The 16,251-nt window shown below is 39.8% G+C and overlaps 1 protein-coding gene across 2 annotated transcripts; it reads right to left on the minus strand.

Annotated features, from left to right (window-relative positions):
• Positions 1–775: 775 nt before the first annotated feature.
• RRAGC (Ras related GTP binding C) lies at positions 776–16,208 on the minus strand. 2 transcript variants are annotated; one of them, XM_044913980.1, is made up of 7 exons: positions 15,918–16,208; positions 13,587–13,688; positions 12,411–12,610; positions 9,752–9,866; positions 8,612–8,754; positions 6,547–6,695; positions 776–2,298 (listed from the first exon to the last, which is right to left on the minus strand). In XM_044913980.1, the coding sequence occupies exons 1-7, from the start codon at positions 16,152–16,154 to the stop codon at positions 2,147–2,149; spliced, it is 1,098 nt and encodes a 365-aa protein (XP_044769915.1). In that variant the 5' UTR covers positions 16,155–16,208; the 3' UTR covers positions 776–2,146. The 2 variants fall into 2 exon arrangements, with proteins under 2 accessions (XP_044769915.1, XP_021539414.1); XM_021683739.2 differs by having other exon boundaries at positions 13,587–13,790.
• Between the last annotated feature and the right edge of the window lie 43 nt (positions 16,209–16,251).

A 16,251-nucleotide genomic window follows, 5' to 3' on the forward strand; every position in this document is an offset into this window, starting at 1 on the left:
CTGTCGCTCTAGCATCATTATGAATGGCATCCCTTCCACTCTCAACAGTATCCTGGCTTGGAGTTAATTTATATGGTTATCCTATCTGTAACTCTAGACAAGCTTCTCTACTCCTCTGGACTTCAGTTTCCCTAATTTGGAAACGGATACAGGATTAGATTGTATTTTAAGAGGTTTTATTTTTTTTAATGTTTCTGTGATTTCCATTTCAAAGTTTTAAAATCGAATTCTAAAGTAATCCGATCATGAAAATTAAAAGATCTTTCAACCTCTATCTACCTTTCTCCCTTCTATAAACTACTGTATACCTTACCCCAACCAATTCAGATCCCACCTAACTGACATTTAAGGGTCAATAATGAGTATCCCAGGAACTGGAAGAAACGAACAAGCTGGAATTGGTACACATTTTTTATATGGTGTCCTACCTAATTTATCTCCTTACCCCTTCCTGGCTTGGCTATAATGCACCAGTTATGCCAGGCCCTGCATATTCCTCACCATGAGAGAGATTTGTTGGTATGCCAACACCACAACCAAAAAACCCTTTCACCTGGGCCTGGACTGCCTACCCTAAGCAGAAATGGGCCAGGAGAGATGTCTGGACCCAAGGCATGAAATTCCTGCATCAGGACAGAGCTTGATGTCCTAAGACATACAGCCTGTTAACCATATGAAGCCGTGAAAGGAATGGACAATAGAATGATCAAGTGAGACAACCCAATGTCCCATCATCCCACCCTCCTATCAGAGGCAAATAAAAAACTGATTTTGGAGTAAATACATTTATTGATACCCATTTTATATAGTTCAGTGAAATAATCTATAAATATAAAAGCATTTTCTTTTGGATATCACCATGGTCCATGTAAATACTCAACAGTCAGAATCATCTGCAGGAAGCACTCCAAGTCACACTGTTAGGTTAACAGACCTGAATATACATATTTCATTAAACAGTGGCACTTATGTACTCAAGTGGTCCAGTGGCTTTGGAATATAGGACTACTGGGCATGTCGAGTAAAAATAATGTCACTTTAAATCAATGGACAGGGTATCAACCATCAACAAAAAGAAACAATTATGAATTAATATCCTAGGTGAAGAAAGTACCACAGTTGACACTCGGTGTCAGAATACTGGAGACACAGTCTGTTTAATGACACGTTGTGGCGCCATGTGCTCTCTCCAACTCCCAGTGGACAGCCCACCAGTGCCTTAGGGTCATTCATGGCCAACAAAACAGCAGTTCGTAAAGAATACAGATAGCTTAGAATAAAAGGTATGTAGCGGCTGGGACCAAGTCTACAGAAAAGTGAGCTAAATATTTCAATGACATAATGAATTTCTCCCCTAGGAGGAGGAGATTGTGGGGAAAACAAACTTCTTAAATTCCCATCATTACACTGATCATGATCACTTATCTAATGGAGGAGAAAGAACCCAGATAGCTGGTACCCAAAACACAGGTGCAAACTTTTTCTTCTGTTTCAGTTTCTTCAACACTTCCAAGAGAATTAATGCAGCAGCCACTGTTGAGCCTTGCTCTCGACCTGATGCAGCATAAAACGTTCTCGTTTCTTCAGTAACAAACACAGGAATGTCCTTTGCTGCGGTCAGACCATGTGTCTTCTGAGTTAGCAAGCAAATGCATTTAAAACGACTTAGGTGTGCAATGTCCAAAACTGCAATCTGAGAGGCAGTGTTAGAACTTAAGCAAGGCAGGATTTTTAGAGACTACTCAAATGAAAACCTAAGTGAAGCATATAAAAATTCAGTTCTTTCTATTATTTCCAACTGGCAATTGACAGCAACATTCTCTGGTAAGGATGGGTAAGTGGTGTTATCTCCAGGTCCAAAATATCCCAACTACTTAAAATAGGACCCCAAAGAGGAGAAAGACACACTGTGTTCTGTGGTCTTTAGAATTCTTTTTTGCCATTTAAAAAAAAAAGAAATAGTAGCTTCAGTTGCACACCACTGGTTGAAGGGGTTTTCATCCAAACGAGAAACTCTACCCCTTGTCTCTAGTGGGACCGGCACCAGGATTCCCACAAGCGGCAGCTCCCCTGTCCTGTAGCACGTGGCATCTGACCCTGGAGTGAAGAGTGAGCTGGCACAGAGCCCCGACAGCTGGACTTCAGGCTAGATGGCATTTCGCGGCGTGCCATTGTGTGTCAGTGCTTTCAGGCTGGGGGCACTGGGCTGGTGACCACAGCTCCTGTGAGAAGTCACACCCACCTCAAAAACCTCATGAATAGCTTTCCGGAAACAGTGGAAGTTGTAGTCTATTAAACCTGCAAGAGAGAAAGAAGATGAGGCCCCCTGAATGTCAATTGTGAAATTATCTGTTAGGAAATATTTGGTGACAGAAGGAAATAATTGGTTATGTATTAAAAAACACACACACCCAACTGAGGAGTTTTCTATGTTAGAAACGTGATAAAGCAGATACCCAAACCGTTAACACTGGTTACCTCTGGGGCCTGGGAATGAGCTGAGTCAATAAATAAAACAATCAGGAAGGTAAATTTGCCAAGAAAACCTACAATAAAATCTAAAGTGAAAATAAAATACTTTTCAAATTACCAAGCTTTTCCTTTCACAAGTGTTTCAGGCAGCCAGTGAAGAGCAGGAGGGAACAGCTGGAGCAGCAGTTTGGCACACTGCCCGGTAGAGCCCTGGGGTCTGGGAGGTACCAGAGAGGCCCACCAGCCAGAGCCTCAGTAGCCTACACCTGCTCTCCAGGCAATGCAGCTCCTTCTTCATCTGTTTCATGAACTGGTTTCCAAATAAGATTTTGGTCAAACAGTTCTGTTTTGTGATAGAAATGGCTAGTTGCCTACCAAAAATCCACTTTTCCCCCTTCTTCCTTAGTAACGGAAACCCAATTTCAGATGAGCACAATGATGCTCAGCTAAAACATTACACTTCCCAGACTTCCTTGCAGTTATGTGTGGCCACATGACCAATTCCGGCCACTGAGATAGGTGGAAGCATGTGGGACCTCTGTGAAATCTCCTTAAAAGGAAAAGGAAGTATTCTTTCCCCAGTCTTGTTCCTCCTTATCGTCTGGAATACGGAGCTCCAGGAGCCATTCTGAACCATGAGGTGACCTTAAGAATAGAAGCCAGTGAGAAGAATGGCAGATCAGAGAAGCATCAATGCCCTCGAGGATACTGGGACATGAAGACGACCACACAAGAAACAAATCAAAACAATACGGCGTTAAAATGACTACAAATGTCAAAGAAGTCTGCAGGAGGGAGAGCCCAGTGCAGGGCAAAAGCAGCCAATGAAAACCTCAGGGATGAGGCAGAACTTTGGGGATACAGGCAAGGTTTAGTTAGGCAGGAAAGAGGAACAATATTACAAAAAAACAGCAGGGAGCTGGCAATGAGAACACAGCACAGGTCAAAGACAGGAAAGAAACTGGTGTGGCTGGAGATAGGGGCAGAGAATTCTCACTGGGAAGTACTGGGAATCAAGTCTGACTAAGGAGATTAGAGCCAAATCCAGGAGGTCCTTCAGACTCAGGAAGGAAAAAAAAAAAAAAACTATAAAAGTTTGGTAAGTTCAACTACATTAAAAATTACTTCTGTGAAAATGGTAAAATAAAATTGACAATCAGGGAAACTTGAACACTAGCCAGAGATCTGACGAAATCACTGTTCTTTTTTTATGTTTATTAATGGCACCATTACGTTTTAAAAAGAATGCTATCTCTTAGAGATACCTGCTGAAATCTGTAGAGACAAAATTACTTGATCAAGTCAGAGATTTGTTTTAGAATAATCCAGTAAGGGGGCGCCTGGGTGGCTCAGATGGTTAAGCATCTGCCTTCGGCTCAGGTCATGATCCCAGGGTCCTGGGATCGAGCCCCACATCAGGCTCCTGGCTCAGCAGGAAGCCTGCTTCTCCCTCTTCCTGCTCATGCTCTCTCTCTATCTCTGTGTCTCAAATGAATAAATAAAATCTTTAAAAAAAAAAAAAAAGAATAATCCAGTAGGGAAAGAGGTATAGAAAAAGATTGGCTATGATTTTGATAATTATCCAATCTGGGTGATAGATAAAAGGGGTTCATTCTGTTCTCTACTTTTTCATGTCTGACAGTTTCCACAACAAAAGGGTAAAAAATAATAATTTAGCTGGTACGATAAACAGAAAACAAGACTGACCATACACTGGTGACTCTTAAAGCGGGAGGATGGGTATGTGGACACTCCTTGTGTTGCTCTACTTTTGTATACATTTGAAAATTTCTGTAACCAAAAACGGTTTTGTTTTTAACTTTTATTTTTTTTTAAAGATTTTTATTTATTTACCTGAGAGTGAGTGAGAGAGAGAGAGCACAGAAGGAACGCGAGGAGCAGACTCCCTGCTGAGCAGAGAGCCCAACGTGGGGCTCGATCCCAGGAACCTGAGATCATGACCTGAGCCGAAGGCAGACGCTTAACTGACTGAGCCACCCAGGCACCCCTGTTTTTAACTTTTAAGATTAGAATGGAGGAAAATAAAGAACTCCTAAGAAGTACAAAAAGGATAAAGGTCTATGAACAGGTAAATTGCCAAAGAACAACCTTGAACTGGCATAAAAGGTACCTGCCATAAGGAAAATGCCTGCCCTAACTAGTAATTAAGTAAAAATTAGAACCAAATGAGATACCATTTTACACCTACCAGATTGACAAGCATTATCAAGGACACGAAGTGACAAGAACTCCTACACAGTGCTGCCAGAGGCGAAAATGGGAAAGCCACTTTGGAGAGCAATGTTTAATAAAGCTGAAGATGTATGAATACATCTCTATAAATTCCACTACTAAATATATTCTAAGAGAAACTCTCCACATGTGCAATGGCAAACATGTTCTTCTGCTGCATCTGAGTATTTGTTGCAAAGCTATTTGTGATTTTAAAAGTAACCTAAATGTCCAGCAGAAAGAAAATAAATTGTGGTATATTCAGTCAATATGGTGTGCAGTGAAAATGACTGAATGAACTAAAGCTACATGTTATCAACACAAATCTCAAAAAGGATCTTAAGTGAAGAGAGTGAGCAAGTTGCAGAAGACTACATTTTTACATCATTTACACAGAGATACACAATACAAAACTCTATATTGGTTAAGGAAGATACAAAGTAAAATAATACATCATGGGAAAATTAACTACTACATTCAACATAGCACCAAAAAGACTTCCAAGGAGACATACATCAAAGTCAACTATGTCTCTGCCATGTTTTAAATTCTGAAGCTCAAACGTGAATACACACATTTTTGTTTATCCAAAAATGTTGTGTATCTGATATAGTTCATTAATATTAACATTAGTGAAATGTAATTAATTTGTTCAATATTAAATATTAAAAACACAGACCATAGAGCAGGCACCTGTTGCAGTGAACAAGAGAGCGATGATAGATCCTTGAGGACTTAAATAACATGATGAAAGTAACTTTCTGAAAGCTAGTCTGTCTTTGGAATAAAAGACAATACATACTAGCCCCTCAAAACACATGCAGAGCGCATCACCTCAAGTAGGACATGACTGCACCACCACGGGCCTGCAGGGAGGAGGACCCGGACTGACAGTGGGACTGGAAAGGAAACCCAAGAAACAAATGAGATTTGGTGAAAATTCAATGTAAACAATACAGGAAAAGAAGGGAAAAAGGAGAACACAGAATGCCCTTGTGAAATGACCTGCAAGGGCCCCTTCGCAATGCCTCCACACAATCACCTGACTATAAGACATCTGAGCTTGGACACCAGGCAATGTCATAACTGGTAACAACACTACAGTAGCCAAGAGGGTCAGGAAACTGAGGGGAAATAGTCATCAGTTTTGACAACATGTACAAGATGATAATCAAATATTTAAGTGAAAATGTCTTACTAAGAGCTCCAAACATGGGACTGGAATATGGGCCCAAGTCAGAGCTAGAGAGGTGAATTTTTCAACCACATAGAGAACATTAACTGACCATGGCTTGGATGAGCTGACCAGGAGAATAAGGGAAGAAGCAAGCAAAAAGACGTGGCTCTGAAAAACGCTCAGAACCGAGAAAAACAAAAGAAACAGAAGAGGAGAGCAGAGAAACAAATACATAAAATAACTTGGAGAGCTCAGCTTTAGGGAAGCAAAGAGAGAGGGAAACAACAAGCAAGGAGGGACTGGCAGGGTCACATGCTTGAGAAGGCTGAAGAGGCAAGAGAATGAGGAAAGGCCACTGCATGTAGCAAGAAGGTAAGCTGGTAACCTGCCCAAGAATCATCTCCAGAAACAGGTTTGGGTGGAAGCCCAAGTGCAAGCATTTAGACATGTATTAAAAGGACCCAAAATAAGAAAGGCTGGAATTAAATACCTGATTTAACATAAAAGACCAAAAGAAGTCTGGACTATATATGGAAAGGAAGGGACAAAAGTAGTTTGAGCTGATACTTGTCTAACACTGCAGTATTATTTTCTCTGATTTTCAAGAACCTAATAAATTTTTACAAAGAACTTAACATAAAATCAGCCTTTTAAAATGCCATTACCTTTTCGTTCAAAACTTTCTTCCCTAAGAATGCAGACCAGTGCCAAAAATTTAGTCACTTCCTTTAAATAAAGGACAGTCGTATTATTCAGCTTGATAATTGCCATAGATTCTTTGTCATAAGCACTTCCACTTCCATCTTCCTTTAACCTGTTTTAAAAGAAAGTATTCATTACAGGTTTCCCAGCGAGGTATTCTGTCACATTTAATTTGCACAATGACAAGTCCTTCCACCCAGTTTCCCAAGGCTCTTTTAAGAAAAAATACTGGCTTAAATATATGGCAACAGAAGTTCCCATTTAAGAAATAGGGCTCCCAGGGGTGCCTGGGTGGCTCAGTTGGCTCTTGATCTCAGCTCAGGTCTTGATCTCAGAGTCATGAGTTCAAGCCCCACGTTGGGCTCCACACAGGGCACAGAGCCTACTTAAAAAAAAAAAGAAGAAGAAGAAAAAAGAAAAGAAAAAAAAAGAAATAGGGTTCCCAGACAAGGATGCAGTATTCCATGCGTGCACACCTTCATCATGTTTACCCAGGATACAGGGAATATAGGTTTTAAATCTTCCCTCATCCTAATCTGTACTGACACAGTATACAAAAAAGGACCTAACGTAAGAAAACTGCCACTAGTGAAAAAGGAGTAAGTATAAAAACTAAAATGAATACAGTCTATCAAGATACTGTGGTATCCTGATGCTTACAAAGTGAGCCTTCAGGGTCTGAAAGCTATTGTCTTTACTAGAATTGTCAGAATTATACCTAGTCCTCCTTCAAAAGATGTAAACCAAGAATCAAGTAAGAAATAAATATAATAAAGTACAACAAACTGCATGCATGGATTGTGTTAAGAATGAGATAATGGATATTTTTCTTCTCTTTTATAATGTGCCACATAATGTATAATGTATTTTACAATGTACCTTATGCTGAAAAAAACTGCAACTAAATTTGGTTTTTAAATTATGAAAAAAGCAGTTATGAAATTGTGATTTCTTTTAAAGAAAAAAATAAGTGTTCTATTCATCCATTTTTAAAATTAGGAATGGGAACATGAAGCTTTACCGAATAATATAACAAACAGAAACATCACATTTTCATTATGGAAAAAGTTAGAGCAAAGGAGAGCATGTAACCACAAAAGTGAAAAACAAATAGAAGACAGGAACAGACAGGTAAAGAACATGTGAGAGAAATGCATTCTCCTACTCAGTCAGCTGGAGAAAGACACCAACAAATTAGGCTGAGAGACCAAGGTGAAGGGCAGGGACAGCGAGATGAAAGAAGAGTTCAGACCAGGTGGAAAAGGGAACAGATAAAGGACACAGAAAGCAAAGGTTATGTTAGAGCATCAGAAAAGTGCCTTGGGAGTGCTGATGTTAATGCATGGGGGAGTGGGGGGTCAGGGCTATTAGAAGCAACAGAGGTTGTTGGCTTTTGAAATACCAGTAATTCTCCAAAGTTTTCACTCGTCCTCTGGACTATTCCACAAAATCACACCTTTGCTGGCATTTATAAATCTCTGTATGGAGTTTGGTGAATTTACATAAAGAAATAGTTTACATTTTAGAAATTTATTTTGGAAACTCAGATGTATGGGTCAAATTTTTCTGTGTAAGTCCTTCTGACACCCAAAATTCTGATTTCCTTGTTTCTTAGCTCTCTGAAAGATTAGGATCTCTCATTTCCATAAAGCCTGAAGATAAATTAGGAACCAGTATTTACTGTTATTCAAAATAAATTAATCTACTTTTTTGATCTAGCAGAATCCCTAAGGAAGAAGACACAGTGCAAGCCCCCCAAATCATGGCAGGAGAAACTTTCACTGACAATTAAATCTGGCACTAGCACATTTTTTCAACTGCTCTTACCCATCCTCTGAAGCAGTAAGACCTAGCAGTCCCTCTACAGGGAAATCAAGCTCCAAGCGGAAGCACTATAGTCAGAACAAGTCCACTCCAAACAGTACCAGCCAGAGGCCTCAAAAATTAACCCCTCTGACAAACCAAACTGGTAGTCTTCCACCTGTCTGAGATCTTGCAAATATATATATATATATATATATAACTTACCCATATATACAAGACACATCAATTACAACATCAATCATGTCACAGCAAAGTTCATAAGATTGCATATCCACAGGAGAACTGTCTGTTGCAATGTAGATTTTGCTGACAACATCGAAGAGAAAAGCTTTTTCAATACCTGAATTCTTGGAAAAACAAAATTGGGGACGTATTCAGTTTTAAGAATCAAAATTTGTAATTTACCTAAGATCTTGAAATTATGGATTAACACACAAGGACATTTTTAATTGTATAGCCCAATACCAAAGAAGCAAATAGTATTTGGTTGAGAGACACTTCTGTTATCCAAAGAATAAAAGTGGAATCATTTCTCTGATTTACTGACTTAACTGCAGTAAATTTGTTTTTCTTCCTCCTCTACTTAAATGATTTATTTGCTAAGACACCACCAAAAAAATTAACAAAAAAAATCCTCCAAAAATCAAGCCATGCTACATTTTCAATAATCCTTTCTTGTTACAATAATCAACCTCTGATTTGAATGACCTTGCTACCAGAAAAGCTTTCTGTGGCAATCAGCAAAACATAAAAGAATTAGTTTGATGTCAACATCTAACATAACCCAAAAGCCCAAAAGAACTGGGGATCACTACACCCTGAGTGCTTCAAAGTAATGTCTAGAAAATATAAAAGTTGAATGTTATATTTATTGAAGGAATATCCTTTTTTATTAAGCTGAATCTTCAAAATAAGGAAGGTGAAATATGATACTAAGATTACGTTAGCAAGGAAAAGAAAACATCAATTTTTCAATGTGACCTCCTATAAAGCAGAGATTAAGCAGAAGTCAAATTCCCAAAACCCAGACTTTTCCAGTTACTACTCTTCGTTCAGCAAACAGATGTCATGAAGATTTTTTTTTTATCATGAAGGTTTTTATTAAGAAAGCATGAAGAAATTTTTCACTTCATTTTAAGATCAAAAGGGTGAGCACTAAGAAAAGAACTCAGAAAATAACTCAAGCCATTTTTTTTTAATGTTATGATTTATTTTACATGTTAAGTGTGTCATTAGTCTTTCAGCCTGATTCAGACTAATACAAGCCATTTTTCTGGAGAATTTGATAACACAAATATATTCAAGAAAATGGAATCAGAAACTGTAGTGAATTAGCTCACTTACTGATATAAAGATATTTAATAGGTTTTCCAAGGTCGGCAGTTGTGGGATGAGTTTCTGCACCACCTTACTAAATGCTTCAAATATTGAATGGTCATAGATACTAGTCAAATAAAAGCTGAAAAACACAACACAGTTTGATTAATTTGAAAAATATCTTAAGTTCAGTGACAATTATAAAATATAAAATTTTAAGTTTCTTAACATTTGATTTCACTAAGTTCAAATAAAGCCTTTTTATCTTGCCTGTCATTCCCTACTGTTCAAGAAGACAAACGTAGTTTCCCCACCTGGCTTGTAACCATCCATCTCTTTACAGCATTTACAAAAGAGGGCAATTTCCTAGTACCCAGGAAAGCATTTTCAGATGCAGAAACCTGAATATTCACCTAAGTCTTTGCAACCTGATCCAAAAAACCTGGTTTCTTAAGCCCATAACTGACAAAGACCAAGATAAAAACCAAGAGGGAGCACAGAGAGGGGTGACATTTATTCAATAAGAATATAATTCAGGTTTCTTCAAAAATGTCATTTCCTCAGAAAGCTCTTTCCTGACCCTACCTAAAACAGCAGCCCTTTCCCCTAATTTTTCTTCATAGTACTGATAAGTACCTAAAATTACACTATACATTTATTTGTAAGGGCTTCTGAGCTGTCTCATTCATCAGAATGTAAGCTCCGTGAGGACAGAGACATGACGGTCTTGCTCATAGCTACAACCCCACTGCCTTGAACAGTGCTCATAAATATTTGTTCAATAAACGAATGAACAAAACTGATGCTCAGAATTTATGTAAATGACATAATTAGAAGGACAGGAGCTGGGGCCCTATAAAAAATAGGAATGGAACAGGAATCTGCCTAAAAGGACATACAGTGGAGAAGTAACATCCACAGATTTAACAAAACACATATGAAAAAGAGAGACCTTTCACATTTTAAACAATACAATTTTACCTGTTATTTTTAGCTCAGGGAGTATACTCCTCATTATGTAGTTGTTCTATTTATTTATTTATAAGTATACATTACAAAGTCGGAAACACAGAACTGTGGCTATCACACTTTACAGGCAATTTAAAAATACTTTCAAGAAGCTGATCTAGGAACCTAACTCTATACAAGATGGGGCTCGACTCTAGATGTTTGAGCAACGAAACAAGTGAGGCCAAGATGACCCCCTCCTAAAGGCACTAGGGACAAAGGAATATTTTACTGTTTCCTTTAGGCAAAAAGGTTAGCAATATGGGAAGGTCCTTCAGGGACTCTGAGGCTTGGAAGTAGATGGGGACATGGAGAACCTGCAACGTACGGGGCATTTTAGTAAGCTGGGTTTCTGGAAACCGGAAATTGAATACAGCCTAACCCACAGCCGTGCTAGTTATTAATAAAAGCTTGATGCAAAGATTCTACAGAGGTTAACAAGGCCTAGGGCCCTATAAGGAACTAGAGAAAGGGATGGCATGTACCACTGGGGGTGGGACGCCCCAAAAAGGGACAAGGAAGTGGTGTAAAGAGATTAGGAGAATTCCCATGTGCACTAGGGAACACAGGACAATCATGGCCTAAAATCCATTGTTAAGAGTAGAGTCCTAAAAGTAAGACTGAGGAAATTCATAGGGAGGCACTTTCACTTTCGCTTACAAATAATTTTTTTAAAGCATGAATTACTGATAAATATTTTAAAATTTCAATCCAGACAAACTATAGATCAATAAGACTTTTTCTACATGACTTCCTAGAAGAATAACTGAAAGACCTTGGAGCCTGAGGCCCTAGGGAATATTTGGGGCAGGGATGGGGGGTGGCTTGAGCCTATAAGGAAGTCACTCTAACAGACCAGGGACAGGGAAATAGCTCTACCATGGGTCTCTCCCCTGCTTCCCCTTTAAGCTGTTTATATCATCAAGAGAACATTTTCTTGGGTACTTTTTATTACTCATATCTACCTATACCACCAAAAAAATACAAAATACAGAAAATATTCCTCATACACTTTCAGAACACAAGCACATAAATCATCAATCCTATCTAGTAGTTGTTCTTTAATCATTTCTTAACGGTATTTAATTATGAATCAGCAGTTCTTTAAACCTAACAGGAACCCTAAACAGATTTATAGAATAAACTCACCTAACCCAAACTTTAGAGATTCATAAAAGCATAAACTGTTTTTAAAACATACATAAGATACATTAGAGACCAGACTTGAAAATGTACCTCTTTAAAAGGCTCTTCCTACTGAAAAAAATACTGTGAAGACTCAAGCTACATAGTTCTACAACAAATATGACAGAGTCCTTGAACTGAGGCAAAATGAATATAAATAAATAAATAAATGATGAAATCAAGAGAGGGGAGTCCCAAAGCAGATTTATGCCATGAGGAAACAGGCTGATTCCAGTCTCTTGAGATGAATTTCTAAAAGCACCAATGAAAACACTTCACATGACTTCAATCGCCAGGAAAATGCAAAAAAATTGGGAAAGTAACTTCTCAAATACCATCAGGTTCCCAAAATTGAATTCAACAAAGAGATCAAGAACATCACAGATTTGGGAAGGGTATACCAGGAACAGAAAGCTACGTGTTTGTAATGACAGAGATGGGAATACATTTACACATTTTTCAGGGCTCTCATATCAAACACACATGTTGTTACCTAAGGTGGAGTTTTTCTAGCCCAGCATCTGCAAGGTCATCATTGGCCCTTTGATGAATGTCCCTCTGTGTTTCTATTTTGTGATCATCAGACAGACCATCAACTTTGTGAATAAAAACCTCAAAATTCATGTCTGGGTTAACTTTGTAGGCTTTAGAAACAGTAATGTGAAGTCTTGTTAAAGCCTCCATGTAGTCATCCTGTAAGTCAGAACAAAATATTTTTTAAAAAGAAATCTTGTAAAAGTCAGTAACGAGTTAAGAAAGCCTCAAACCACCTCTTTCCCCAACCACAGAAAATATATTATCCTAATTATTCACAAATACTCCAAACATTCAAATACATTAACTTAATCTCTCTAAATCTTTCACCTCTCCAGATAAAAAATTCAATTACCAAGTTAATGTTTGTAATTTTTAATATTGGTAAGAAAAGGGAAAAGGAAATGGACATTTCTTCCCAATAGAATTTTTTTAAAAGTAATCCCAGCTCTGCCATTTACTAGATGTGTGACTTTAAGCAGGTTCCTTAAACTTGTGATCTCAGTTTACTCATCCATAAAATTGGAATTATTATACCTACCTCACAGTATTATAAAGAAAAAATTAAACTGGATCATGTATGTGAAAGCATCCATTACAGAGCCTCTCACTCAGAAAGCATGCCTAACTAACGTTTAAGCTTCTTAAGGTCAGGGACATGTCCCATTCATCTCAGGGCTTGTCACATGCTAGGCCCTCAATAAATGCTTGTTGAGCCAAACTCAATTTGGACAACCAAGAAAACTATTCACTTTAATATTTACTAACTCAGTTCTCCTATTCCTCATTAGATTATGGGCACCGAGAAGATCTTTCCAGTGAGTGACATCACTATTGTAATAGTTAGTGAAATACGGCAATATCCACTATTAACAAATAAAAGTGGAAAACTGCTCATTAACTGGAACTCAAAGATAATAAGCCACTATCTCCTAATCATCTCATATTCTGTACTCGCACAATGGCATGCCTGCTCCCAACACACCTCTGCAGTTCCATCTCCCATACTGCTAGGAAATCTATCGGCAAAGAAATAATCTGCAAGAAGCACATGATAAAGAAGATAAACACCTTTCCTTTGTGTCTACATCTTTTGACATGAGAAAAAAGAAATAAACATCATTATTCCTACTACCTGTGCATCGATGACATATATCAATGCTCCTGTTCCCCTGAAGATCATCTCGTAGTCAAAAGTTGGGTCAAAAAAGTCCATTTGCCCAGGAAAATCCCATATCTGGAAATTCACAAAGGAGCTATTGGAAATGTCATCTTTATAAATCTTGTTGGTACTTTCCAAAAAGAGAGTCTCGTTGGGTGACATTTTATGAAACACCACCTGTTAAAAGAAAGAAGATAATTTTATAACTATTCAACTTTGTATTTAAAGTTCAAAACTCCACCCTGAATTAACATATAAAAAATTTGATCCTATAGCAAAAATTTTTAAAAAGATAAAAAGTGAATGGTGTATCAGCAATACTCACTATCCTTTTACTTCTGAGAGATGAGAAGGCACCAAATTACTTTCTATCAAGCCTACTTTGAAGCTGAAACTTTTCTATTTTCTCTGCACATAGTCAATCTTAGTAGTAGCAATGTCTCTCATGTCAATTGATTTTGTTTTCTGTTAAACTGTATTAATTCTGCCAAAATCTGCTTTAAGATTATAAAAGCTTATAGCTAAAGTTTAAGATTTTTTGTTCATTGTAAACTTACTGGGATGCCTATATCAGGCTCTGAGAATTAGAAAGGTAACTGACTAGCCTCTGCCTTCTCTGAGTTTGCAGTCTTGTGGAAGAAATAAAACAGACAGTAATTATACCAAGTAAAAAATGATATGGGGGGGGACAGGAGAGGAGTTGACAGGGAAATGACTGCTCCCATGAGAAAAGAAATGGTAAAAGTAACTTAAGAGGTACAGATCTGTGATTCAACAGTCTTGCACAATTCACAGCGCTCACCATAGCATCACAGATCTGTACCTCTGAAACAAATAATACATTATATGTTAAAAAAAAGAAGAAGAAGAAAATAGCAGGAGGGGAAGAATGAAGGGGGGGAATCGGAGGGGGAGATGAACCATGAGAGACGATGGACTCTGAAAAACAAACTGAGGGTTCTAGAGGGGAGGGGGGTGGGAGGATGGGTTAGCCTGGTGGTGGGTACTGAGGAGGGCACATTCTGCATGGAGCACTGGGTGTTATACGCAAACAATGAATCATGGAACATTACATCAAAAACTAATGATGTACGGTGGTTAACATAACATAATAATAAATAAATAAAATAAAAATTTTTTAAAAAGTAACTTAAGAATCAGGATAATTACAATCCATACAATTCTAACATAAAGCTAATTTGTCTCTCACTGTTACTTTCTAGAAAAGGAAAATGGGTAGTTACTACCAAAGTTTAGTCAATGAGTAACAAGCGAGAAGAATTAAATTCAGTTTGCTAAAACCCTACCATGAATTTACTCCAAATTTGCTGTAGAGGTGAGAAGACAAAACCCAGCAATCCAGTAAATTCGGAAGTAAATAAAACACAGTAATCCAGCAATTTCAGAAGAAGGCCACTTTTTAAAACCATCATGTTTACAAAATATCACAGACTTATTCTGGACAGACCTTTGCAACGGAGTGGAAAGGGCAACAGACCAGGTATCTGGCGTTTTATTACCACTTGCGTGTGAGGGGGATGGCTACTGGAGAAGGCCAACCCTGCCTCAGTTTCCCCCTTACTAAAAAGGGTCTAGCCCTCCATTTGTTCCTGACAGACCCGAAGTGAAAGCAAATGGACTGACAAAGGTCTGCAAATATTCTCGAGGTCTCAGAAGATTTTTGTATCGCACACATACCAGGAGAGACTATCACCAGCAATTATACTCGTCTGGCCCCAAGTACCAAAACTGGTGGAATAACAGCTCCCCAGTCCCCAGTAATGTTAAATTCTCCTTCGTAGTAGTAAACATTAAAACGGCCAGTGACTTAGTCACAGCTCTTCCTGACGCAGGTCCCTGGGGCTCACCTGGGAAGCCCTGCAAACTCAAGTCACCTGAAGTGAGAGGAATACACAAAAACCGGGCAGGGGAAGGAGTCGGACAAGTTCTCCAAGTTGGAACTGCAGAGTACGTCTCAGTTTCGGAAAGGACTCTGGGGATGGGTCCCAGGGGGCGGAGGTCCCGGGCGGTGCCACGGGCACCTGCCTACCTCTAGCCAGTCTCGCCTTCGGGGACCCACTCGGCCTCGGCTGACTTGGGCGTGGACTCAGAGTCCGGGTCCTCCGCGGGCCGCACCTCTGGCCCCGCTCCCCAGAAGACTAGAAAAAGCGCGGTGGGACAACCCGGCCGGCCAGCCCCGGCCGCGCCCTCCTCCGCAACCCCCCCCCCCCAACGCGCCCGGCGGCCACCCGAGCCCCCGGGAGGGGGAGGGGGAGGAAGGGGACCCGGCGCGGCCCCACTCACCTTCTGGATGGAGGACTTGCCGCTGCGCCGGAGCCCCATGAGCAGAATCCTCGGCTTGGAGCTGTCAGCGCCCCCCGGGCCACAGCCTCCGCCGGCCCCCGCCCCAACCCCGCCGCCCGCGGCTGCCGCCTCCTCTTCCTCCTCCTCCACGCCGTAGCCGAAGTCCTTCGGAAACGAATCCGCCGCGCCGTAACTGCCGGCCAGGGGCGTCTCCTCCGCCCCGTACTGCAGGGACATGGTGCTGAAGCTGCCGCCGCCCGCGCCCTGACAGGCCAGGCCAGGCCAAGCCAGGCCGCCGCCTCCCCAGTCCGCCGCCGCCGCCGCCGCCCCCGGC

The sequence above is a fragment of the Neomonachus schauinslandi genome, chromosome 4, assembly GCF_002201575.2.
Source record: "Neomonachus schauinslandi chromosome 4, ASM220157v2, whole genome shotgun sequence".
Lineage (NCBI taxonomy): Eukaryota > Metazoa > Chordata > Mammalia > Carnivora > Phocidae > Neomonachus > Neomonachus schauinslandi.

Bases quoted from the DNA above. Each gene is read 5' to 3' on its own strand.
- RRAGC (XM_021683739.2), bottom strand. From the start codon at position 16,154: ATGTCCCTGCAGTACGGGGCGGAGGAGACGCCCCTGGCCGGCAGTTAC. The intron at 8,755-9,751 runs GTAAGTGAGCTA...TGTTTTTCCAAG, and splicing joins TATTAAATATCTTTATATCA to AATTCAGGTATTGAAAAAGC. The intron at 6,696-8,611 runs GTAAGTTATATA...CTTTTAAAACAG, and splicing joins GATGTGTCTTGTATATATGG to GTTAAAGGAAGATGGAAGTG.